This window comes from Bos indicus x Bos taurus, chromosome 10, assembly GCF_003369695.1.
Source record: "Bos indicus x Bos taurus breed Angus x Brahman F1 hybrid chromosome 10, Bos_hybrid_MaternalHap_v2.0, whole genome shotgun sequence".
NCBI classification, from domain to species: Eukaryota; Metazoa; Chordata; class Mammalia; order Artiodactyla; family Bovidae; genus Bos; species Bos indicus x Bos taurus.
The window spans coordinates 75,053,203-75,077,835 of record NC_040085.1 but is presented as its reverse complement, the minus strand read 5'-3'; the positions used below and the strand labels follow the sequence as shown (position 1 = coordinate 75,077,835).

Sequence of the window (24,633 nt, the reverse complement as noted above, 5' to 3'; positions counted from 1 at the left end):
GATGTTTGGTAAAAAATCTGCTAATGCAGGAGATATAAGATACATGGGTTCAATCGCTGGGTTGGGAAGCTCCCCTGGAGAAGGAAATGGCAACCCATTCCAGTATTCTTGCCTGGAAAATCCCATGGACAGAGGAGCCTTGTGGGCTACAGTCCATGGGGTTGCAAAGAATTGGACACAGCTGAGCATCTGAGCATTCTACAACAGACTACGATAATTTTAGATGTCCGCTTTGCTGGGCAGCTCCAGTCACTCGCACCTAAGGTGTGTTGGCTGACCCCCAAGCCCTGGAGTGAAATGTGTGGGTGTACGTTTCCATTCAAGATCTCTGGAGTGGCATTTGTTAGAAGTGACTAAGAAAAGCCATTCTCAACCCCAAAGTCACAGAATAAAGACTTTTTCTCAAGGCATCCAGGAAACAATGAGCATTGGTGGCAGCTTCCCCTGGACTCACCCCCAAGGGAACAGGTGAGGCAGAAAGCCCAGGACTAGCTGACCCAGGGAACCGGACCAGTTCCTTCAAATCTGCTGGCAAGCACAAGTGTTTTCCCAGCAAGCAGGTGCTCCCCCAGGGGACCTGTATTCCTGGGGTTCAGTAACAGGTAGTATTGGTGGGTACACGTCAAGCCAAGGGTGGTTAGAAGCATTTTGTGACAACTGCTTTGTTCCTCCACATATTACTCTGTGGGAGAATATTATTTCTAGATGCACATTCTCTCTTATCTTCTAGTTCTGAATTACGCCCTCATTTTTCACCCAGAGGCTTTGTTCTCAAGGATAATGCAAACCCCGCCAGGGAAGTCGGTGGGGGGTTGGGCGCTGCCTATAGGGGGAAATTGCCCTTGGCCTTGAGGAGAATCAGAGAAGGAATAAAATCCAAGGAAAGGGAAGAGTCCGATTCCAAACCCTATGTCCTTCACCCCTAAGCTTTTTACCCAAAAAGCTGCTATTTTTTCCCCTTAAAATTATTACTGGCATTTTAGGTGTGGCTCATAAGTGGTCATCCCTGGGGCTGCTCACAGGACTCTGATGTCCTCGTGGAACACTGCACGGCCACAGTCCACCTGTAAAAGTTGGTGGGGGCCTATGGGCCTGGCCGAGGCCAGTGGAACGTGAACAGAAGTGTGTCCCTCCGAGCAGATGCCTTTTACAGACAGGGCGTGACACGCTGTGTTCCCTTCCCTGCCACGTCAGCCAATGCTGCTGCTAACAGTGGAGCTTCCATGAGCCTGGGTTCCCCAAGCGAGGAGGCATGGATCAGAGCCCCGGCTGAGCCATGTAGCTGAGTGAGAAATAGACCTTTGCCCTTCAATACCACTAATATTTTGGGGTTGTGTGTGATGGCAGTAGACACAGCCACATGCAGACATAATATAAATATATTTAAAATTTTATTCTTGTAGACCTCCCTCTTTTTAATCCAAGAAGAGTTCAGAGCTTCAAAAAGTTGGAAAGCCTCTGTTCTCATACATTCTCAGTAGCTGACATATGGTATTGTGAATGACGATAAACACTGATGTGGCCTCAGATTCGTATTTCCTCTCTCTCTCTGGTGGCCTCTACCTGCTGCGGCAGGGCTGTTACAGCCTGGAGGCATCCCTGGGCTTAGACCTGAGAAGTCACAAGGGCACTTGGCTCTTATGGGCACCTGGCTTTTGCTGCTTCAGAACAGATCAGATAGGACCTGACTGGAGGACACCCTCCCATGGTCTCAGCCTCTTGGCCTGGAGAGACCCCTTTTTCCAATACCTCAACTTGCAAATATTTCCCTTTACTTACTATTACTCTGTGGTATCTTTTTATAATTGAAAATGAGAGAAAATAAATTATTAAAACCCCATGGAAATGTCCATACACTGCTGATGGGAGTGTCAATAGGTACATATTTTTAAAAAGCAGTTTGGCCATATGCATCAGAAGGTCTAAAAGTTCTTGCCCTTTGAGTCAGTAATTCCACCTATAGGAATTTATCCTAGGGAAATAATTAGAAAAGTAGACCAAGATTTATATACAAAGATGTTCACTGTGGCATAATTTATAATAGTGAAAACAGCCTAGATGTCCAAAAGTAGAAGATTAATGAACATCACAATCAGTGCTTGGTCATTAAAATTGATATTTTCAAAAAATATTGAATGACATGGAAAATTGCTGAAGGTATAGTGTTAATGAAGGTAAAATGAAAGATATCATGAAAAAGCCCATAAAACTGAGTATCTAATATGACCCTATTAGGTTTAAAATATATATAAGAATAATCTACAGGAACAAAGACAAAGAAAAAAGCTGAATTGACAGTAATTGTCTGTGGAGTTGTAGGGTTAAAGGTAAAACTTGTTTTCTTTTTCACGTTTCCTAAGTTTTCTACAAAAAGCATGATTTCTACCATTATGGGAGAAAGGTCTATATTAAAGAGCAAAAAGAAAGAGAATCTTCTTCCTGGATGCTGACTTCTTTCCCATCTTCCATTTCATCCAGATGATTCTTAAATGCTGTCCAAGTGTAGCCTAAGAATGCTGACTGGAGTGGCACACACAGTCTATAAGCCTGAAGCAGCTAGAAGCTCCTGTTCATGCAGCCCAAGACGGCACGAGTCTTTGAGGCCCCCTGCCACAGGCTGCGGTCAGCTAAGACCCACAGCAGCTCAAGTCTTCATCCACCACATCATGCGTCTGTCAGTGACTGTTGGACTTACTAAGTTGCCAAAGTATGAGGCTGGAAAGAAGTCGGTAGAAAGCAGATTCCAGTTTCAAGGAAAGTAGAGCTTTCAAATAATGGAACAATAATGCAAAGGACATCTCCTAAGCTGCCCGTGGCAGAATCACGATCAACACCCATCAGGGAGGTCACCTGAGAGTCTCACCTGAAAGGGAGAGGTCCTTTCCAGCTCCAAGAGTCTGAGTTCTGACTGGGAGCACTCCACAGGCAAGAACCCTGCCTGAAGGGTCCTGTGCATTTCTGATTTCCCGTGTGCCTGCCCACGTGCAAGGTTGAGCTCTCACAGTTCAATCAGAAGAGGGAAGGCAGGACAGCTGCCCTCCCCCAGGGGATAAGAGTGATGCGACCATGCCCAAAGGAGCCAGGGACACCTGAGGGACCTGTGCCCAAGGAAGGGCACTGTCTTCCGGAGAAAGGCAGAACATTGTTTTATTTTGTTTTTGTCTGCACCACGCGGCAGGCGGAACTTCACGGACCAGGGATTGAACCCACGCCCTTTGCAATGAAAGCACAGAACCTTAACTACTGGACTACTGGGGAAGTCCTAAAGGCATTATCTTTTGATCTCAGGGCAGAAGAGCCCAGGACAGTGCCCTTTGAACTCTCAGCTCGTGCCCCTTGAGTTCCTGGCCCTTTCTACCACGCGGAGGATGTCAGAGCTACACGATCACACAGCGCCCGTCGGCCCAGACCTTACTGGTCCACAAAGCACCCCCTGCCTTCTGTTTCAATGAGCCCCACAGCAACCTGGGAGCCAGCCAGGTATAGCCATCACTCTTACCGGAGCAACACGGAGGCAAACGTGCCCACGGTCACACAGTTAGTGATAGATTGGTACCAGACCCTGCGTCTCCTCTGAAGCCAAACTACCTCTTAAAGATCAGAGAATCTTCCACTTATCACTGGGCCAGGGTACCACATGCCTTTCTAAGTGGCCCAAGCAAGGCATTCCCAGAGCATCTCTGTGACCTGATGCAGATGGGAAAGGATACGGGGGCAGGTGGATCCATAATATAGATGAACAAGGCAAGGGAGGGAAACCCTGGACAGCATGACTCAGGGAGTTCTATTCTCCATCTAGAGCACACAGCTGCCCCAGAAATGTGAACTTGAACACCCTCCTCTCCCTCCTGCCACCCCGGGGCAGCCTTCACCGGGGCACCAGCTGGACTCTAGTGAGTCTCACTCACATTTTGTACCTAAAACCCAGGAAATTCACAGCTGGCCGGCCTCTCTCCTTCAGCGTGCTAGGGCTTTAAGCGAGGCCTGTGAGCAGTGGGTCTCTGCTGGCCTCATTTCCTGGCTAAAGACCTAGATAGAGTGTCTAAATTTTCCTCGGGCTGACTGCTGCCCCAGATTTAGCCTCTCTGATGGATAAGTCTGTCTCCCCCTGCCAGTGGCTGTATCTGTCACTCCATCCCATCCCCTGGCTTCCTAAATTACCTGCCTTTAAGTTGCTGACAATCTACCCCGTTTCACTTCTCAAAATGTACAGAACAGTCAAAAGAAAATGCCCACACTCTAATACAGGAGGGATCCATTTGAGAGCCTGATCCTAGGGGCCACATGTAGCTGGGGGGAGAAGGCTCAATGCTGTCACCACGCCAATCCTCAAATCCATGCGATCCTAATAAAAATCCTCAGATTTCCTTCTCTGTCTGTTTGGTTGGTTGTGTTTTTGTAATTAACAAAATGACACTGAAGTCCAGCTGGAACAAAAAAATGGGTGAGAATATCTGATAACATTTTGGAAGAAGAAAAATGAGGGTGGACTGTCCTACTGGTTAAAAATCAAGATGCAATGTAAAATTATAAGAATTAAAAATATTAAGTCATTCCACAGCATTATCGAGCGCCCATCCTAGTTCAGGTACTCTGAAAGGCCCCAGCAGTATTCAGGGTGCAACATCGCCGTGAGGCTGCTTCTTTTTTTTTTTTCCCGGTGATATGCTTCTTGACTGTCAAGTCTGTTCCCAAGCCCCGGGAGGGTGGTTGGGAAGGGCAAGAGGTTTGTGAGAATCAAGTCAGAGAAGCAGGCACTGAGCCCAGCCCTGAACTTGCCTGGGAGAGATAAGCAACAGGAACCAGGCAAAGAGAAATGGACTAAATCAGGCCCTCCTTCTGTGGGTGTGCCGGGGCATGCCACTCTGCGGCTTGGACCTCGGGCAGTTCAATTGTAGGATGGACTCACAGTTAACGATTGTAATACGAACACATATGTTCATTAAGCATGTACTCTGTGCTAAGCACTTTATATATCACATCTCACTTAATCCTCAAAACATACCTGATAAGATGGGTTCTATTATTATCTCCATTTTTCACTTAAGGCTATTAATGTTCAGAGAGGCGGAGTAACTTGCCCAAGGTCACACAGTCAGAGGCAGTGAAGGTCCAATCCAGACACAGGCAGCCTGGCTCCAAGTCAGCACTGATAACCACTACCCTACCCTGCCCTTCATGGCTCCTCAGAACAGGCAAGGCCCAGGGTTTCATGGAGATCCCAAATAGTGTGGATTTCAGCAGCCCTAGTCTTCAAACGAGGCAAGGGTCTCCTTCACCCCACAGGCTGCCTCCGGCCAATGCTTGGCCTCCTTAAAACTTGTCTGTTAACATTTAGAGGATGAAGGAACCTCTGATATCTTCCAACCCAGTCACCTTTATGGGGCCAGAAGTCCCTCTGGATGAAAAAGGCCACCTCATCCTCCTGTGAATATCAGTAGTGACAAGAAGCTCGTTGCCTCCTGACACAGCTTATAAAATTTCTGAATGGCTCTTTCTTTAGAAAGTGAACACCTACTCTTTTGACTTTCCTCCCTGGGGATTGGTAAGGAGAAACACACTTCTTGTCAAAAAGCAACAGCAAGTCCCAAGCACTGTCATCTCAGCGGCTTCCCTGCTCTGCCCATCTGATTTCCCAGCAGGTTGTCTAGGAACCCGTCTCCCCTACACCCTTCCCTAATGCTAGGAACATGGGTCAGCGCACAGCGGCTGTGAAAGGGCCCACAGAGCGGGAGGCGGTGGGGAGTGGCCTCAACGTGCCCCTACCTCTCTCTGCTCCCTCTGAAGGCAGAGTTCTTCGGTCTCTTCCATCAGTTTGTCTGCCAAAGCAAGCATACACACTCTCACAAGATGCTCACTGCAGATCCAGTCCTGAGGGGTCACTGCCTCAGGGGTCACGCCTCCATTGCCCCCAGCTCCTTCCAAGGATGAGGTTGGCACTGCTGGCCCCAAGGCCAGCCGGGGTTGGCCACTGAGGGGCCAGGAGGGGCCAGCTCCTGGGGCTGCAAACTCTGTGCTGGCCTGATCTGCTACCCTCCTCTCCTGGCAATGACCCCACATTGTACATTCACAAGAAAAAGACATCTCATCTTTGAAGCTCAAGTGCGTCTCTGCACCCCCATTGTGCTGTTAACCTTTGCACTGATGTCTGGCTAGTGAAGTAAGGCAGGTCCTGGGAGCAGAGGGTGTCTAGAGCAGGCAGGGGGGAGTCAGTGCTCTGGTCCCCACATGTTTAAGGAGGCAGTAAGGGAGAGGGTTGCAGGCAAAGGACCAACCTCCCAGACTTACTGTCTTCTTTCTCAAACAGAGCATGCCTACCAGCTAATCTCATTGGAAAAGACCCTGATGCTGGGAAGAATTGAGGGTAGGAAGAGAAGGGGGCAACAGAGGATGAGATGGTTGCATGGTATCACCTACTCAATGGACATGAGTTTGAGCAAACTCCAGGAGACAATCAAGTACAGGGAAGACTGGCGTGCTGCAGTCCATGGCATGCTGCTGCCCACGAGGTCTCAAAGCGTCAGACCCAACTTAACAATTGGACAACAACCACTAGCCAATCAGGGGCACATGGGCCTAGAACCTTAAAGAGGGTTGGGGGTGAGAACTGGGGTCTGGGGGCAACATCCTCTCCATTTGTGGGGCCCTTGCTGCACACCGGACACAGGTGTTTCTAGGCATTTCCACCACCTCTAAAAGTTGGGGGCTAATTTTGTCTCCAGTTTAAGGGTGAGGAAACTGAGGCTTAAGATGAGCTGCCTAAAGATCCACACAGCTGATGGATAAATGACAAAGCTGGGTCCAGAGCTCAGGCTCCTAACCACTAGGCTCTCCTGCCTCCTGTCATGCCAACCCAGAGGACTCGTATCATGCCATATAGCCCCCCAGGCTCTGGGCTGGTCTCCGGCTCCTTGGAGCCTGCTAAACCCCTACCCAAGACACGCTCCCTCAGTCCTGCGCCAAACCTAGGGCTGCAGCCCCTGGCCCTGAAATGCTATCACCAGAGAGCCTGTTTGCAGCCCATCCCTCAGCCAACCTAAATACTCCTGCTTCTCCTTGGCCAACTGCAGCCCCTGGGCCTCCAGGCTCTTGATCATGGCTTCTCCCAGCTGGGCATTCTTCCAAGTCCTGGGGAGGGAGGGCAGATGGAACAGGAGAGAAGAGGAAGACACACACAACTGTTAAAACAGAAGGCTGGAGGAGAAAGAGAACGTGCAGAGTGTGTCCTCGTCATCCTTTCTCCCCAGAATCCCAGCCGCACCCACCCTGGGCCCCGTGACTCTGGGCGAGCCACCAGCATCGATCCACTACAGTCCCCGGAGGCTGGCCCAGGCTGCAAAGTGGGCCACCACAGGCTGGGCCAATAGCACTTTGGGAGCAGGAAAGAGATTGCTTCCTGGGCTGCTTTCTAGACCACTGAACGCCCACCACCTGCCACAAGGCCTGGCCCAGGGCACCACTCAGAATCATCTGTGGAACCAAAAGCACAGCCCACCACAAATAGGCAGGGGCTGAGACAGGGGTCTGTGTGCAAATGGGCTGTGTTGGGCTGGAGGTTTCTGTACCTGGGCAAACCACTGGTCTGTGCTAGGATAACTTAGGGGCTGGGGAGATGGGATGGGTGTCAGGAGGCTGCCAACTTCTCAATAGTGACACTGGATTTGCTCCCGAGAGTAGGAGACAAATGGTGTCTACGTATGCCACCTGTGACTCTAAACAAGCAAAGCTCACTTTGCTCGAATCTTATTTAGAAGACTCCCCAAAGATTCTCTAAATCTGGTCCATCTCCACTCCCCACACAAACCAGCTCCCCCCAGCCCTGTGCTTCCCACCCTGCCCTCTCCCAGGGTGTCTCCATGCCCACCAGGATCCCAGTCGAGAGGCAGGGAGGTCAGGGTTGGCTTAGCCCACACTCTCCCCTTCCAGACCGTCAGGCTGCCCCCGCTTCCTGCCCACGTGCACTTACACCTTCCCAGACTCCTGCAGCATCTCCAGCCACTGGGTCTGCTCAAACTCCGACTCGGCGGCCAGCAAGATGGTCCCCTGCCAGGAAGAGAAGACACAGGTGTGCCTGAGAGGAGCCACTCCAGGAGCCACCACTCGGCCTCTGCAGGCCTGCTCCATGCTCTCACCCATGTCCCCAAGTCACTGACACTCTTCTCAGGCAAGCCCACTGGAGGGGATGCCCCCAGGGAGCCTGGGGTCCCAGGGAATCTGCTCTGTTTCTGCGGAGCCCAGGCCAAGCAGAGAGCCTTACTCACGTGGAAATCCTGGTGGGAGATTTTCATGGCGTAGGGCATGCTGGGCTCTTCCTTGGCCTCCACCAGGCAGCCGCCCAGAGGGATGACACCCTGAGAAAGAACCAGGACAGTGGCCCCCATTCCCCACCCAGCCCAGGTCACCAAAGGCCTCTGGGAGCCTCAGCCAATATCCAGGTGTTGCTAAAGGCTTGAGGCTAGAAGCCAGACCAGAACTCTCCCAGAGGGACACAGGAGGGACACAGCCTGGGAGGGGGCCAGGGTGGCTTGTGCGCCCCCCCCCCCCCCCCGCCCTCCGCCCCACGACAAAGACTCTCTGTGGGACCTGAGCAAGACACCGGAGAGCACCCTCCCCTCAGAGGATACCGTCCCCTGTTGTTCCCACTGGGACCTCCCAACTGTGCCCTGGGGAGAGGCCCCTCACCTTGGGATGGATATTGAAGTATTTATTGGTTTCAAAGCTCTTTTTTTCGCTCTCAGAGTAGTAAAGAAGGAAGCTCTCTTTGATGATGCAAAACCTATAGTGGGTGGTGGGGAGGAGGGGCAAACAGGAGGGAAGGGGTGAGGTTTCTCGGGATGACAAGAGCACCCTTGGGGTATCTGTGCTCACGTGGGGAGCCCACGAGGACACTGTGCAGACTCATCTTTGCCAACTCACGTGCCACATCCAGGCAAAGTCCTCAGCTGGCCAGCCCCCCACCAACAGGCAGCCCACCCTCACGCCAGTGGACAAGCGGAAGTGGGAGGCCCACAGGCAGCCTCCACAGCTGGCTCCTCCAGCCGCCGAGCCGCCCCCTTTGGCACAGGGGGGTATCTGTGGTCCTTCCCCTCAGGTACCTTCAGCCCTGTGAGTCTACCCCAGGAGGGGCAGGAGAAGGGCTGGAGGACCCACAGTTCCAAAGTGGGTCTTTTGACAAGTGGTCTTGAAGACTGGCAATCAAATGGCATGTGGGTACCAGGCTGGTGAGGCCAGGCCTGCAGCCTACATGTGACACCTGCATTGCCTTTGGTCTTGGATGTTCCAAGGCCTCCTTTCTGGGCCCTGGGGCTAACTTAGGGCTTCCCTGGTGGCTCAGACAGTAAGGAATCCACCTCCAATGCAGGAGATGTGGGTTCGATCCCTGGGGTCAGGAAAATCTCCTGGGGAATGGAATGGCTACCCACTCCAGTATTCTCGCCTGGAGAATCCCATGGACAGAGGAGCCTGGCGGGCTACAGTCCATGGGGTTGCAAAGAGTCAGACACGACTGAGTGACTAACACTTTCACTTTGGGATCTCTAGGCCCTTGGTGCTTTCTGACTTTGATGCCCAGAGGCGGAGCTCTTGCATCCACCCAGGGGACTCTCACAGGTCTGATGACTAGATAAGACACCAGGAGAAGATCCAGTTGGACCTGAGAGCCCAGAGTGGTAGCTCCATCCTCCTGGGGCAGCTGCTAATGCTGCTGTTGGAGCCACGGGACTAGGGGGAGCTAGAAACACCACTCAGATGGGCTCATGACGGCCAATAGCATGACTCTCCCCTGCTCTGAGTTCAGTGACATCATACCAGTAGCTGATATCAGTCAGAGTGGGAATATTTACACCATGGAAATCATCAAATGCTACAAAACATCAAGGGCTCCACCCCACCCCACCCCCAAGAGAGCAAGTGGTTAAACATTCACCGGCACACCCCTGGTTGGACCCACCCTCTTGGGAGGGACTCGAAAAGGGGCTGGTGAATCTCTGAAGGTGCCACCAGCCATGGGGACCCTCCTGAGGCCACAGCTACAGTGGGAGGGTTGCTGTGATTGCCGACAGCTGCTGTCTCACCTCCCCCAGGAAAGGAGCTCAGCTCTGTCCTTTGCTCTGCACCCAACCCCACCCATGCTCTTTATTTGCATGGACCCTCTCGGCCCACCCAGACACTGAGGACAGCTGTGGACCTCAGAGGTGACTTCCTGCTAAAGCCAATTCACCCCGCCACCAACCCCACCCTCCAGTGGAGGAAGAACACACGAATACCACTGTCTGCAGAACAGCAGGCACGTTCTGGGCCCCCCAGCACCTGACCCCTGCCCATTTTCTCAGCCTTCCTGCCACTTCTGCCCTTTAGCCCCTTGGCCCCATGAACACTAAGCTCGCTGCCTCCCGCCTCACTCTGTCTTGCACGATCCTGAGAAAGAGACCGCACAGTTTTCCCAGGAATGCCCACCCTCTGGTGACCAGACCAGCTCCTGTACGTGCTGACCTGCTGTGCACTTGGCACTTAGCACCACTGCCGCACCCTGGGTGCTCACTCTTATCTGGAGGACCTGTCATGGTCCTTCGGCCCTGTGGGACAAGTGAGATGTCCCCTGACAGTTTCAAAGGAAATTTATAGAGTAGATAAGAACACAGACCTGTCATTTCTCAGCCTGGGGTCGGGGGGGAAGGGGGAGGGGCTAGACCAAGTAAGCTTGCCTCTCTGAGCCTCAGTTTATTCACTTGTAGAATGGGAGTGATAACATGGACCTCATCTGGTTATTGTGAGGATCAGATGAGACTGTGCTTATCACTCTGCCAATTTGAAGAAGAGCCAGGACTGGACTGAGTGGCACATCTCCACAGTCCTGTCACCCACAGGAAAATGGGAGGCAGGGGACACAGAACCGCCTCTTAGGGACCCTTCTCCTCCCCTTTCAGTGGTTACTGAAATACTGCTATGGAATGAACTGTATTCCCCCAGATTTATAAGTTGAAGCCCTAACCTCCAATGTGACCGTATCTGGAGACAGGGTCTTATTTTTTTTTTAGATTTTTCTTTGATGTGGACCATTTTTAAAGTTTCTATTGAATTTGCTACAATATTGCTTCTGTTTTATGTTTTGGTTTTTTGGTCCCAAGGCATGTGGGATCCTAGCTCTCCCATCCCAACCAGGGATCAAATCTGCAGCCCCTGCATTGGAAGGTGGGCTCTTAACCACAGGACTACCAAGGCAGTCCCTGGAAGTAGTCTTTAGATAGTAGTTAAGGTTACATGAGGTCAAGAAGTGGGGCCACAATCCGATCCTATTAAGATGAAGCATTTGCTCTCCCACTTGGCCCCTTTAGAACACAGTGAGAAGGCAGCCATCGACAAGCCAGGAAGAGAGTCCTTCCCAGAAAGAACCTGCTTACGTCAGCACCTGATCTCAGACTTTCAGCCTCCTAGGAAAATAAATTTCTGTTGTTGAGCAGAAGGGTTTAACAGTGTAACAGATTGTTTATTCAAGCTACGGTATTTGCCTGAGCTGACCAAGATAAATACTTCCTTGCCTTTGTGACACTTCTAGAGACTCCTCACTCAGAGCAAAGCACTGTGCCGGGGATTCGGTGAGGGTGGCAGACAGATGGTCACTAGACACACGGGCAGGGAGAGAACAGGGCTCTGGAGGCAAACAATCCATATCCCTCAAGCCACAGCCTCCAGCAGGCTCCCAGCCTTGCAGGGTCTTCCCTTCAAAGCTCCTCTACAAAATGAGGCTTCGAGTACCTGTCTCCTGGGGCTGGCCTGAAGAAACGTTCATTGGTTCAATAAATAATCGCTGCGCTCCCACCTGTGCCAGGCAATGTTCTGAGTGTCGGGGACAGAGATGTGGACAAGAGAGACACAAATCCCTGTTCCCATAGAGCTTATACTTGAGTGTGTGTAGTGGGGAGGCAGACAGTAACTAAGTTAGAAAGAAAGACTTGCAAAGTACCAGATGTTGATAAATGCTATAGAGGAAAATAAACCAGGGGAATTGATGGGGTGAGGGGTGGGTGGGCGAGGTTTTGATATTAAACAAAGTGGTCAAGGAGAGCCTGAAGGCATTATCTGTGGAAAGGTAAGTGTTCCAGGCAGAGGAGCCGTAGGTGCAAAGGCCCTGGAATGGGAAGTGTGCCTGGTTCTGGAAGGAACTGCAATGTGGCTGCAGCAGAAGGAACCAGGTAGAAAGCAGATTGTGTAAGGCCCTGTTGGCTACTATAATAGCATTAATGATAAAGCTAACGTTTATTTAGCACTTACCCCAAGCAATATGTTATTGCAAGTAGTTACCTCTGTTAATACATTTAACACTCACTATTATCTGACAATTGGAGAAGGCAATGACACCCCACTCCAGTAGTCTTGCCTGGAAAATTCCGTGGACTGAGGAGCCTTGGTAGGCTGCAGTCCATGGGATCTCGAAGAGTCGGACACAACTGAGCGACTTCACTTTCACTTTTCACTTTCATGCATTGGTGAAGGAAATGGCAACCCACTCCAGTGTCTATGGGGTCGCACAGAGTCGGACACAACTGAAGCGACTTAGCAGTAGCAGCAGCATTATCCAATAAGGGCTTCCCTGGTGGCTCAGACAGTAAAGAATCTGCCAGAAATGCGGGAGACTTGGGTTCAGTCCTTGGGTGGAGAAGATCCCTTGGAGGAGGAAACGGCAACCCACTCCAGTATTCTTGCCTGGAGATTTCTGTGGACAGAGGAGCCTGGCAGGCTACAGTCCACGGGGTTGCAAAGAGTTGTTAATGACTGAGCGACTAACACTTTTATTATCCTATGAGGCAGGTGTCTACATTTTCTATGGGCAGAAATGAAGCAGAAAGGTGACATGACCTGCTGAAAATCAGACTGCTAGTTGATAGAGGCTGATTTTTCCTCTGAGTAGGAGGGACAGGCACTGGAGGGTTCTGAGGGGAGCGATGCAATCCAATTTGCATGGCAGAAGGCTCAGTCCAGCCGCTGGGCTGAGGACAGACCGTTGCTGGAGGGCTAGGGGGTCATGCATGGGATCCCTTCGGGGCTGGGGCCACAGGAGGGACAGGAAAGGACCCAGGGGATGAAGGCATGAAAAGTCCTCCACACCCGTCTGCCACATAGGATGTCACGGCCCTCCTCTCTGTGCCCGCTGAGAGGCAGGGGAAGACGGATGTCCAGGGCATGCTTTGTTCCAGACTTCAGCAGAGCTAGGGGCTCCCATGGCTACAGGGGTCATGAAGGGTCACGTGCCATGCATGCCAAGCCTTGGTCTGGCTGCAGCTGCTCTTGGTTTGCTTTGGGTGGGGATGGGAATCAAGGGAAGGGAGCTGGCATGGACCTGGAGGAGGAGGGTGACTCCCTGGCTGGCAAGGAGGAGGATCGTCCAACAAAGGGTACATCTGGCAAGGTCACTTCGAGGACCCAAAGGGCTGGCTTTGCTTGTAACCCTGTCTCAGTGCCTGCCCGCTGCTCCAGCCGATGACTCTCAGCTTCTCTGCAGCAGGTGGGGGCCCAAGGTCAGAGTGCCCTGCACAGAAGGATGCTTCCTCTTCCTGCCCCTTCCTCCAACATCCCCTTACTCCCGGGGTTCTCATTCTGACCACAAGCCAGGGGCTGCCTCCTTCTGAGTCCTGCCGAGTTGGGCTCACTGAATAAGGGCTGGAGATAGACACTGGTTGTTTAGCTGTTCTCATGTGCTGCTTTCCATGCTGGATGTGAAAGAAAAAATGAAAGTGTTAGTTGGTCAATTGTGTCCGACTCTGCGACCCCATAGACTGTAGCCCACCAGGCTCCACTGTCCATGGAATTCTCCAGGCAAGAATACTGGAGTGGGTTGCCATTACCTTCTCTAGGGGATCTTCCTGACCCAGATATTGAACCCGGTCTCTGGCATTGCAGGCAGATTCTTTACTGTCTGAGCCACCAGGGAAGCCCTAGGTATCAGCATTTGATCCATGTAATAATCCTGGAAGGTAGGGCTTTTTGTTCCCATTTTACAGATGAGGAAACTGAGGCTAAGAGATGAAGCTACACATGCAAGGTCATATAGCCAGGGTAGAGGTAGACCTGGGACTGGAAACACAGACAACAGCCTCTGTTCCTACTCCCATACCACACTGCCTCAGAAGCTGCTTTGGCCTTTGGGCCATCACCTGGGCAGGAAACAGATGGGCCAAAGGCAGTAGGTTTCAAGGCTGGGGTAGACAAGCATCAGAACTCTGCCACTTACCAGCTGTGTGACCAGGGCAAGTCCTCTGATCTCTCTAGGGCTCTGGTCCCCCAGGGGAACTTGAAAACACTAATAGTACATATATCTCTTAGGGTTGTTGGGATAACGAAAAGAGTTGTTCACATAAAGTCTTTGAACATTGTGTGACACATGGTAAATGTTCCTTAAACATTTACTTTTATTACTACTACTAATATTTATTATTATTAGGTTCAGTGTCTGCCACTGCCTCCCCTGACCTCCTTTCCCATTTGTGCTCAAAAAACTATTGGCAAGAGCTCTTGGCTTCAGCCCAGCTGGCCAACTCGCTGTCCTCCAAATACACAGCCCTTTCCTGCACTCGCCCCTCCCTCCTGTCCAAAGCTCACCCTTCTACCCAGGCCAACTTCAGTCCTGGGCAAAGCTTGGTCTCCAGTCCTAGCCCCTGGGGTCTCCCTGTCTAGTCCTAAGCTTCAGTGAAGCCCAGAGCGTGTACATGAGTAAAGGGTCTGTGTCTGCCCTGGCTGCGTCTTCTCTCTGGTCTTAAAGAATTTCACCTCTAGATGAAGGAAAATTTACCAGGTACCAAGACGCTCACTTTTCTAAGTGTTTTATTGACATTATCTGATTTAATCTCTCACGACAACTCTGAGAGTTGGGGCTGTATTTCCACTTCACTGGTGAAGGAGCTGAGGCACAGAGAGATTCAGCAGCTAGTAAGGGGCAGACCGGGAATTCAGTTTGCCGGCTTGTTACCAGACCAGGTTCGTCAGCCCGACGTGCAGCAAGCCGAATGCTGAGACGCCGAGGTTTGCAGCAGAGAAGGAGCACGTGTGTGGCAGCCAGTAGCTCATGTTATGTGTATACTAACACCACGTTGGAAGTTAAAAACTACTGAGAAAAAATTATGCAACTTGGCTCCAACAAGTGTCACCCGAAGAACCTGGATTCTTAGGAAATATCTTCTTGTGGATCCTGTAAGGAACTAGGTCTATATCTGAGGGATTACTTAAACTGTCTTTTTTTTTTAGATTTTCTTTCTTGATATGGAACCATTTTTAAAGTCTTTTATTTGCTACAATATTGCTTCTGGTTTTTTCATGTTTTGGTGTTTTGGCCCCAGGGTTTGTGGGACCTAACTCCCCAACCAGGGTTTGAACCCTCACCCCCTACAGTGGCAGGCAAAGTCCTAAACACTGGACGACTAGGGAAGTCCCCTAGACTGTCATTCTCCTGTGAGCTGGCTAGGATTTATACTCCTTCTTGGTAAAACCCTGTACTTGCTCTTTGCCACGTATTCTTAAGCCCCAAACTCTAATTCATATGATGATTATTCAACATAAAGACTAAAGCGCCTGCCTTCAAAAGAGGAAAAAAACCCAGATCCTAAACATGGTCCCATGTTTGCAATCAAACGCAAAACAATTCCATTCCTCTAATTCTCCAAAGGCTTTCCACCCTTATCAGCAGAATGTGGTCCTCTTCTGCCAAAGCTGAGGAACTGAATCAAGAGATAGGGGAGGACTGAAAGCATGAGCCATGGGCTGAAAAATCCGTAACAGAAACTGGTGACTAACGCAAATTCTTGAGCTTGTCTTAACAGACCACCAGATAAGGGAAGAGCTTGTTTAAAAGCCCTCTGCTTGTTACACAACAAACTGGGTGAAACTGGGAGGACCCAACACATCTGTTCAGAGTCTGCACAGAATAGACCTGCTCGCCCCACAGGTGACGTCACAGCCCAGGTTCCCTCCATATCGGACTTCCCTGGAATTTGCACATGCCTTCCATAAAGAAGCATGTAACTCAGATGCGCCTGTGCAGAACACAGACTGCTTCACCTCCTTCCTCCAGTCACCTCCCCCCATGCCTCAGACTCCCTTCTTGTTTAGACCATAAATACCCCAAGCTGCTTGCCTCTGGGGAGGCAGATTTGAGATTAACTCTCCCGACTCCTCACTTGGCTGCCTCGTGAATAAACCTTATCTCTGCTGCAAAGCTGGGTGGCTCAGCATCTGGCTTGCTGGTAAGCAAAGTTGGCTGGGTAACACACTGACAAAGCTCAGGTTCTCAGCTGCTCTGTTCTCTGATGCCCAGCCCCTCTCACCACTACTGTTGGCTCTCCTTACTGCTTCAGACCTGGCATCGTGATTTGTCTTCTTAGAGCTTCTCTCTGCAAGGTGACTGCAAGCCTCTGGCCAGCTCAGGTCAGAGAGCATGAGCGAATCTCCTGGTACAGTCTGGGCTTGATGATTTCCTGTCCTCAGGGAGCTTACAGGCAAACACTGATTGTACAAATCAATAATTTAAAACACAGCCAATGCTTTTACAGCTTCTCCTTTGTGCCAGGCACTGTTTTAATAACATCAGAATGGTTGTTAACCATTTACTCCTCACATGAGCCAGATGAAATGAGCGGAGAACAGAGAGGTTAAGTAGCATGCCCCAGATTACACAGCTGGCAAGTGGGGAGCTGGGAACATTGTAAAGCACCAGGGTACCCTGCCACCTTGTAAATTTGTATGAGAAACAGGAAGACAGATGGGTGAGGAATGAATCGTTTGGGTGTCCAGCCCGGAATGTTCTCCGAGAGGGGGTGACAACTCAGCAGGGTTTGGAAGGATGAATAGGAGTGTCTAGGGGACGAGGGAAGTGGAGAAGCATCTCAGACAGAAGGCACAGCAGATGCAACGAACACTGTGTTTCAAGGCTATCAGAACACGCCAGGTATCACTGGCAGCTAAGTGCCAGAGGGGTGAGCAGTGGTGTGGGGGAGGGGAGTGAGAGGTGAGTTCAAGTCAAAGACAGCAGTGAGGACCAGACACGGGTGGGGCTTGTGGTCCCTATGAGAAGGTGGGGCCCCTTATGGCAGATGACGGGAGCTGCCAGTGGGCTTCAAAAGGGCCCTTGTGAGGTCACCTTGCAGTTTTAGACATGGAGAAGGTGTCTCAGAGGGTGCCACAGCTGGGCAGAGGGGCAGATTAGAGTTCTTGGTTGTTGCTGATAAAAGTCAGCAGAGCTTGCTGAATAGACAAGGGAGGGAGAGCAGAGTCTGGGATGACACGAGGGCCAGGACACTAACTGAGGTGCAAGGCGGACAAGGTGCCGTCCGAGCTGAACCAGGGAGCCCAGGAAGGTTTTCCTCAGCTTTGCTTCCACCTTTACTCCCCTCCTCAGTGCCCTGAAGGCAACAAGGGCTCAAGCAGAGTGTGATGGTCAACATGGGCCTCACAGTAGATCCAGCTGGAAGCAAGCAAAAAAGGCTACTTAGACCCACAGGTCAGAGAAGGCAATGGCACCCCCTCCAGTACTTTTGCCTGGAAAATCCCATGGACGGAGGAGCCTGGTGGGCTGCAGTCCATGGGGTTGCTAGAGTCGGACACGACTGAGCAACTTCACTTTCACTTTTCACTTTCATGCATTGGAGAAGGAAATAGCAACCCACTCCAGTGTTCTTGCCTGGAGAATCCCAAGGACAGGGGAGCCTGGTAGGCTGCTGTCTATGGGGTCGCACAGAGTCGGACACGACTGAAGCGACTTAGCAGTAGCAGCAGCAGACCCACAGGTACCTTCTAAGTTGGATGGGTCCTGGCAAAGCAAGGCCCATCTACACTGCTCCGAAGGTTTGGAGGGGCAAAGCCAAGTGTGAGTGTAGGGGCTGGGAAGGGCGTTGCATCACAGAGTGAGAGAAACTTGGAGTGGGGGGAATCCTGGAGGGCAGAAGGGAGGTGGGGTGAGGGAAGAGGGCAGAGGAGAGAGGATGCAGGGAAGATCCAACAGCCTGGGCCCTACAGGGTCAAGAGACAGCAGCGAACAATCCCAGCCCTGGTGGTAGTGAGATGCAGTATCTGGAAGGCTCAGGAAACCAGGGAACTGACCCAACCAGGTGCTTGCACCTCTGGGATTTAAATACCTCTCCACCCTGCTCTTTGACAAACCTTCTCTTCACGCTGAAGCAGGAAATGGCAACCCACTCCAGTATACTTGTCTGGAGAATCCCATGGACAGAGGAGCCTGGTGGGCTACAGTCCATGGGGTCGCAAAGAGTTAAACACTTACTTTCCTTTCACACAGTCTACAAGGCCCCCAGAAAGCTTGTGTGGAGGCTGGTGCATCAGTGTGGCGGTGGGGATGTGGGGGGAGACTGAGGAAGGAGCCAGAGTCCACATCTGCTAATGCAACAAGGAGCACCTACGCTGGGCAGCCAGTTCATCCACAGACAAGGAAACAAGAACTTAGAGCCCCTGGGGATCAGCAGAAACCCTGGCCTGTGGAAGTGTGAAAGGCCATGGGTTACCTGTTCCAGGAAGGCAGGACACCCAGCCTGGCGGCCTCTTCTTCCTGGGGACACCAACATCCAGAACAGGAGCAGCACCCAGGCTTCCTCAGCCCTGAGCTCCTCGGGCACTGAGAAAGGGGGTGTGGGGTGCAGAGTCAAGTAAATCCTAGAGCCAGGGAAGGACGGCTTATCAGAAGTGTCCCTTTTAGAAGTGGCAGAAATGACAGCTCCCAGTGCATATCCCTTTTTGTTCATTCCGGGCAGCCTGGTACACTCAGGGAATGCCCACCCTGGCCTCTGCTACTTGTCTAGCTCTAGGTCTGAAATGGCAGGACAGCAAAAAATCCTGCCTGTGAAGTACATGGGTGATGACAAGTGAGGGTTTATGCAAAGATCACCAAGTCCAAGGGGCTCCAAAAAATGTTAGCAGAGGGGATATATGTATACCTATAGCTGATTCACATTGTTGTACAGCAGAAACTAACACAACATCATAAAGCAACTGTGTGCATGCTCACTCAGTCATGTCTGACTTTGTGACCCCATGGACTGTAGCCCACCGGGCTCCTCTGTCCATGGGATTTTTCAGGCAAGAATACTGGAGTGGGTTGCCATTTCCTCCTCCTGGGGATCTTCCCAACCCAGGGATCAAACCACATCTCTTGCGTCTCCTGCTTTGGCAGGTGGGTTCTTTACCACTTGAGCCACCTGGGAATTATACTCCAATTTTAAAAAATAAAAAACAAGTTAGCAGAATTCTTTGAACAACATAGTAAAGACAAGCTTACTATGCCAAGCAGGCAGTAATGCAGAGGCACTGGGAGAAGTAGGAGGGGACCGTGGAACCCACCTTCTGCCCCCGGCCTCCCTGTGGTGGAGTTAAGGCACCGTTACAATCACCATGGAACAGAGTGTAAACGTCACAATTGGATCCATTTCCATTTGACGGATGAGACACTGCCAGCCAGTGAGATGTGAGGCAGCTGTGCCTTGGCCTGGGTCACAGAGCTGGTCACCTGCAGAGCTGGGACTGGAACTCAGGGCACCTGCCTCTGAGCCTGGGTTCACTTGCCACCAGGGCCACAACTGCTCTCAAAAGAAACTGCTTTATATTTCCAAGTCTTGGACGTAAGGCAGGTGAATCGCCTGAAAGTGTTCCGCTTGAGTTCTGGCCCTTGTTTTCAGACAACCCATCAGTACCCTCTAATGACAGCTCCTGGGGGTGGGGAGGGAGAAGTATGTCTTATTTGCATAAGCAACTCATTTAACTTCAGGCCAGGCAAATCGTCACGTGACCCCAGTGAAGCCTGACATAATGGGTGCCATTTCATCTTATAGCTACGCTATGATCTGGAGACTGTACCCAGATCATACTTAAACTAAGGACTCAAAACAACTTTGATGCCACCATCTTAGATGGATCTGGGGAGAACCCTGAGCTGCCACCTGGCCACTGCCCACCCAAACAGTCATTCTGAAAGAAGTTGGGAAAGCGCAAGCTGATTATAAAAAAAAAAAGAGGGGCCTGCAGACTGGGATAGAACAGGCAGAAATGCTGCAGCCATGCTGGGGGGACACCTCCCAGTCAGCCGTGAGAAAGGCTATTTGAGCCAGGAAGCGAGACCAAGTCCTGGTGTCACTGCAGTGAGGCTGAGCCTGAGTGGAGGGGACGGGCCAGCTCTCCCCGCCCCAGCCCTCTGGGACAGTGTCACAGTGTCGCCTTCAGGAAGCGGTGCTCAGAGCCAAGGCTGAAACTCCCGGGCCCAAATCTCTGTGGGAAGAAAGTCTCCTCAAGTCTTTTGGCGGGATGAACACCAGCTGCACAGATCATCTTTCCACACCTGCGCAGGTTGTGGCCTGAGATTTGGGAAATAAGGCCCCCTCGTCTCCAGGGTTCCCCTGGCACTTAGTGGACACCATGAGTCTCAGCTCCCTGAGGCAGGACCCGCAGATGCTCCACAGGAGTCAGCTGATGCCCAGGGCCCACCGGTCACCTTATACCCGGGGGAGGTGGGGGGACACGAGTGTAGATGTCCCAGGTGCAGGAAGAAGTCAGCTGGGCCCTCCTCATCAGAGGCTCCAGCCTTGGGAGATGTGGAGAGCGATTAGGGAGTGGATTGGACTGCAAAGAGATCAAACCAGTCAATCCTAAAGGAGATCAACCCTGAATATTCACTGGAAGGACTGATGCTGAAGCTGACACTCCAATATTTTGGCCACCTGATGCGAAGAGCCGACTCATTGGAAAAGACCCTGATGCTGGAAAAGAAGACTGAGGGCAAGAGGAGAAGTGGGCAACAGAGGATGAGATGGTGGGATGGCATCATCCGCTCAATGGACACGGGTTTGAGCAAACTCCGGGAGACAGTGAAGGACAGGGAAGCCTGGCATGCTGCAGTCCATGGGGTCTCAGAGTCGAACGTGACTTCGCGACTGAACAACAACTGGAATGCTGGGAAAAGAATGAAGCCCTGGGAGAGAGCTGGCCTGTCTGCTAGACCAGTGCCACTGCGTGGCTGACAATGGCCCAGGCAGAGAGGCTTCACTCCTGTTCTACTTGTCTCTGAGCACCTGTGTCTCCACTGCTCACAGGTGAGGGGGAGGAGTCACCCTCTAGACACCTCCCAGATCCTCTGATTACTGCTAAAAAACTCTGTGGATTCCTTTCTCTTTTTGTTGTTCATAGGGGAGAAAAGCTGGCCCTTCAGCTCAAGGGCATCTTCCCACCCCGGGAAGGGAAGGGCTACTCAGGCACTAGGAGCTGGCGGCACAGGCCCCGAGACAGGCCCTGGGCAGAAGAGGCTTTACAGAACCCAGCCGGCCGCAGCCGCTCCCATCCTGCCCATGAGTTATTTATGCAGCTCAGGAGCCTTTCCAGGCCCCCTCCTCTTAGCTGCTTCCCCCCTCAACCATGGTATCGATCGCTCTAATGGCAGGGCTCTGCGGTGGCAGGCCTGAGTGCCCCCTCCACAGGCCTTCCTGTGGCTGCTAATTAGCTGGAGTCCAAAGAGGCCACAGATAGGTAAGTGGGGCCCAAGGGGCCCTGCTGGGAAGTGAAGGGGCTAAGCTTAGCATCAGGCCTCCCCCCGCCCCATTCCAGACCCTCTCTGGCCGGCTGTTGCTGATCCAAGGCTAAATCACGTGTGTGTGTGTTTATCTGTGAGGATGGACAGAGGCCTAGAGAGGTCAAGGGAATGTTACCTCTTTCCTGAGTCCCAGGGAAGGAGGAATCTTCGCACAGGGGCAACTCCAGAATTCCCATGAAGGAACAAGAGTATGAAAATCTCCTTGGAAGGGGGCTGGAGGACTTGACTTTGCAGAGTGTATACACTGTTCTGACTTGGGCTGGATGATTTTTTGAGTGGCTGTGGGAGCTACTGGTGGAGATTCTTGGTGGGGGGCGGCGGGGGGGCGGTGCTACAGCTCTCCAAGGCTCCCGGGCTCCATCACTGTGCTTTTGGCTGGGGAACTTTTGCCCCCAGTGCCTCCCAGGCCTGGAATCAACTGCAGATGCAGTGGCCAAGTCCCCACACCTGTGGGTGAGGGGCGCTGGGGACAGACCTGGGGGCTGCAGATCCCCAGCACTTACTAGGAATGCCGTCAGGTGAAAATGCACGGAAAGGGACGTCTTGGAGGACAAGACCCAAAGGTAATACCAAGGACAGCAGCTAGACCCAACAGAGGAGTTGTCTGCCTGGAGCAACTGAGGTAGAAGGGGGTGGTGGGGTGCATTCTGCTAACGGTTCTTGAATTTATAAGCTGCCTCCCCATACCCACTTGATGCCCTTGGTAGAGACAAGCCTGCTCCTGGTGCTTGAGAGCTGCTGCTCAGATTACACAGCCCTGGAAACCCCTCACAACATGGCTTCTCTGCTGCCCCAGGCCTCCCCTCAGGGGATCAGAGATAAGCTTAACTTTGGAGGAACTCAAGGAGCCACCACCCCATTAAACCCCAAAGAGAAGTCCAGCAGAAACCAGGTGTGTAAAATGTGAAACAGCATCCACAGCTCCATTTGTTCTGTAGACATATTAAATTATTCATCAAAACAGAACATCAAAACCAACTATAACCATGTCCCTCTGGACTGTGTTCCTGGGCACAAAGGGAGCCCCCGTGCTCAGGGGCAGATGCACAGGGTGGGATGGATGGGGCATCTGGACCCCCTCCTAGTTTCCTGGCAGGGTCATGCCTCCAGGCAGGGGCCATCACACAGCAAATCTCAGAGCTGAGATCGCCCTGAAGGTGAAAAATTTCCAGAAGATGGCCCATTGCTCCTGAAACCAGCACTGGGAGATTCCTGCAAGTTCAGGGCTGTGAACTCCCCCTTCCTCCAATACCTTCCAGGCTCAGTTATGAGTAGCTACCATCCTCTGAGGAGTGGCCTTGGAGCTGGGACCTGGAAGCTGAGGCTGAAGACCCAGGCTGCTTTGACCTTACCCACCACCCCTTCCACAGGATCAGTCCTTCTGACAGGACCCATCCATGCTCAGTCCTGCCCCATCTCCCTTCCCCCAACCCCCAAGAGCCCCTCCTTTCTGTCCCAGCTTCTCTGCCTGAAGCACCGGAGTCTCTCTTCTGTAGGCCCAGTTTAAAGACACACATGACTGCATGTGCATGCTAAGTCGCTTCAGTCCTTTCCAACTCTTTGTGACCCCAAGGACTGTAGCCTGCCAGGCTCCTCTATCCATGGGATTTCCCAGCCAAGAAAATTAGAGTGAGTTGCCATGCCCTCCTCCAGGGGATCTTCCCAACCCAGGGATCCAACTCAGTCTCTTAAATCTCCTGCGTTGGCAGGCAGGTTCTTTACAACTAAAGAAGCCCCAGCTTCCACCTGGGAAGCCCCAGTTCCCAATAAGACTCCTCCAGGGGTGGACCCAGACTCTCCCAGGCCCTTCTCTCTCCCCTGGCCAGTGCCTTTCAGAAGCTCCCTCCCTGCGTGTACCAGGTTGTTGGGCTTGGGTGGAAGTGGGGGGTGGAAGGGAGGACACCCATGCCCCACCTCTACTCCCACTTCTAGAAGCCTGGGGCAGAGGGATATGAATATGATGGCATTGGGGGAGGGGTCCCAGGGAGGCTGTTTGGCTGAAGACAGGGCTTCTTTCTCCGCTGCAGAGTACGGCCCAATCTGACCCAACTGGGCTCCAACCACGGCCACGATCTCTTCTGCTCGCGCCCCCTCTCCCCAACCCGACTTAGATTCATTCCACAGAGAACTCAGCGGCTCGACCAGCCTCGGGCAGGGATGACCCGGTCCAGGGTTGGGATCCACATCTTCCAGGAGAAGCCCCCGAAGAGCGAAACGGGGCGAGGCCAAGGTCACAAGGAAGGCAGGACGGCAGTGAGGGGTTCGGTAGGGGGTCCTTAGGCCCTGGTTCCCTCCCCAGGTGGTCCTCACTTGGCGCGGGAGGGGCACTCACCGCCGGGACCACTTGGCCGACGGCCTCCCGAAAGACCGCTTCCACAGCACACCGTAGAGCTGCACCTTGGTGCTGATGTCTAGCGCGTCCGAGTCAGCCTGCTCCAGAGACGGCGAGGGCGACACCGAGTTGGACTTGGACGTGAACATCCTGCCTCGGCGGGGCTACCCGCGGCCGGGCCCACCCGCTCCCCGGGGCCGGCAGGGACGCGGGGCTCTGGGCGAGGGCGGGCTCAGCGCGAGGCCGCAGGGAGGCGACGTCGGCGGGCGCCGTCTGGGCGCGTCCCAGCCGGCGGAGACGCGGAGCGGCGCGTGCCGGGAGCTGCGGCATTCAAGTGCGCGGGTCCCGGAACGCGGCTGCTAGGGACGAGGGGGCGCGCAGCCTGCGGCTCGGGCTCCAGGCTGCGGCGGGCCCGGCGGGGAGGAAGGCTCAGCCTCCAGTCAACGGCATCACCCCCCTCTCCCTGCGACAGCCCCAATTCTGGTGGCCCCGATTGGCTGGGAGGGGCAGGTGAGCTGGCTGGAGGCCGGCCGCGAGCGCCAATCAGTGCGGGCGCCGGCGGGAGGGCCGGGCTCAGTGCGTCCGGAAGGTCCCGGCGGGTAGCCTGGCCCCGGGACCCAGCCCAGCTCCCCACCCCCGCCCCGCGGGCTCATTTCTCCCCGGGTTCCTTCTCGCGTGGGGAGCCTACATCAAAACCGGGGACACGTCTGCTTTGTGACGGGCTTGGAGT

The 24,633-nt window shown here is 52.7% G+C and overlaps 1 protein-coding gene across 1 annotated transcript in view; it reads right to left on the bottom strand.

Annotated features, from left to right (window-relative positions):
* The window catches only part of PLEKHD1 (pleckstrin homology and coiled-coil domain containing D1), a 32,723-nt gene extending 8,334 nt beyond the window's left edge, over window positions 1-24,389 (bottom strand). Inside the window, exons 1-6 of the mRNA XM_027552266.1 lie at window positions 23,904-24,389; window positions 8,683-8,776; window positions 8,262-8,351; window positions 7,967-8,043; window positions 7,037-7,128; window positions 5,767-5,819 (exon numbers count right to left, since the gene is read on the bottom strand). Coding sequence (XP_027408067.1) covers window positions 5,767-5,819; window positions 7,037-7,128; window positions 7,967-8,043; window positions 8,262-8,351; window positions 8,683-8,776; window positions 23,904-24,052 — 555 coding nt within the window. The 5' untranslated portion in view covers window positions 24,053-24,389. The remainder of the gene's footprint in view (window positions 1-5,766; window positions 5,820-7,036; window positions 7,129-7,966; window positions 8,044-8,261; window positions 8,352-8,682; window positions 8,777-23,903) is intronic.
* Window positions 24,390-24,633: the final 244 nt, after the last annotated feature.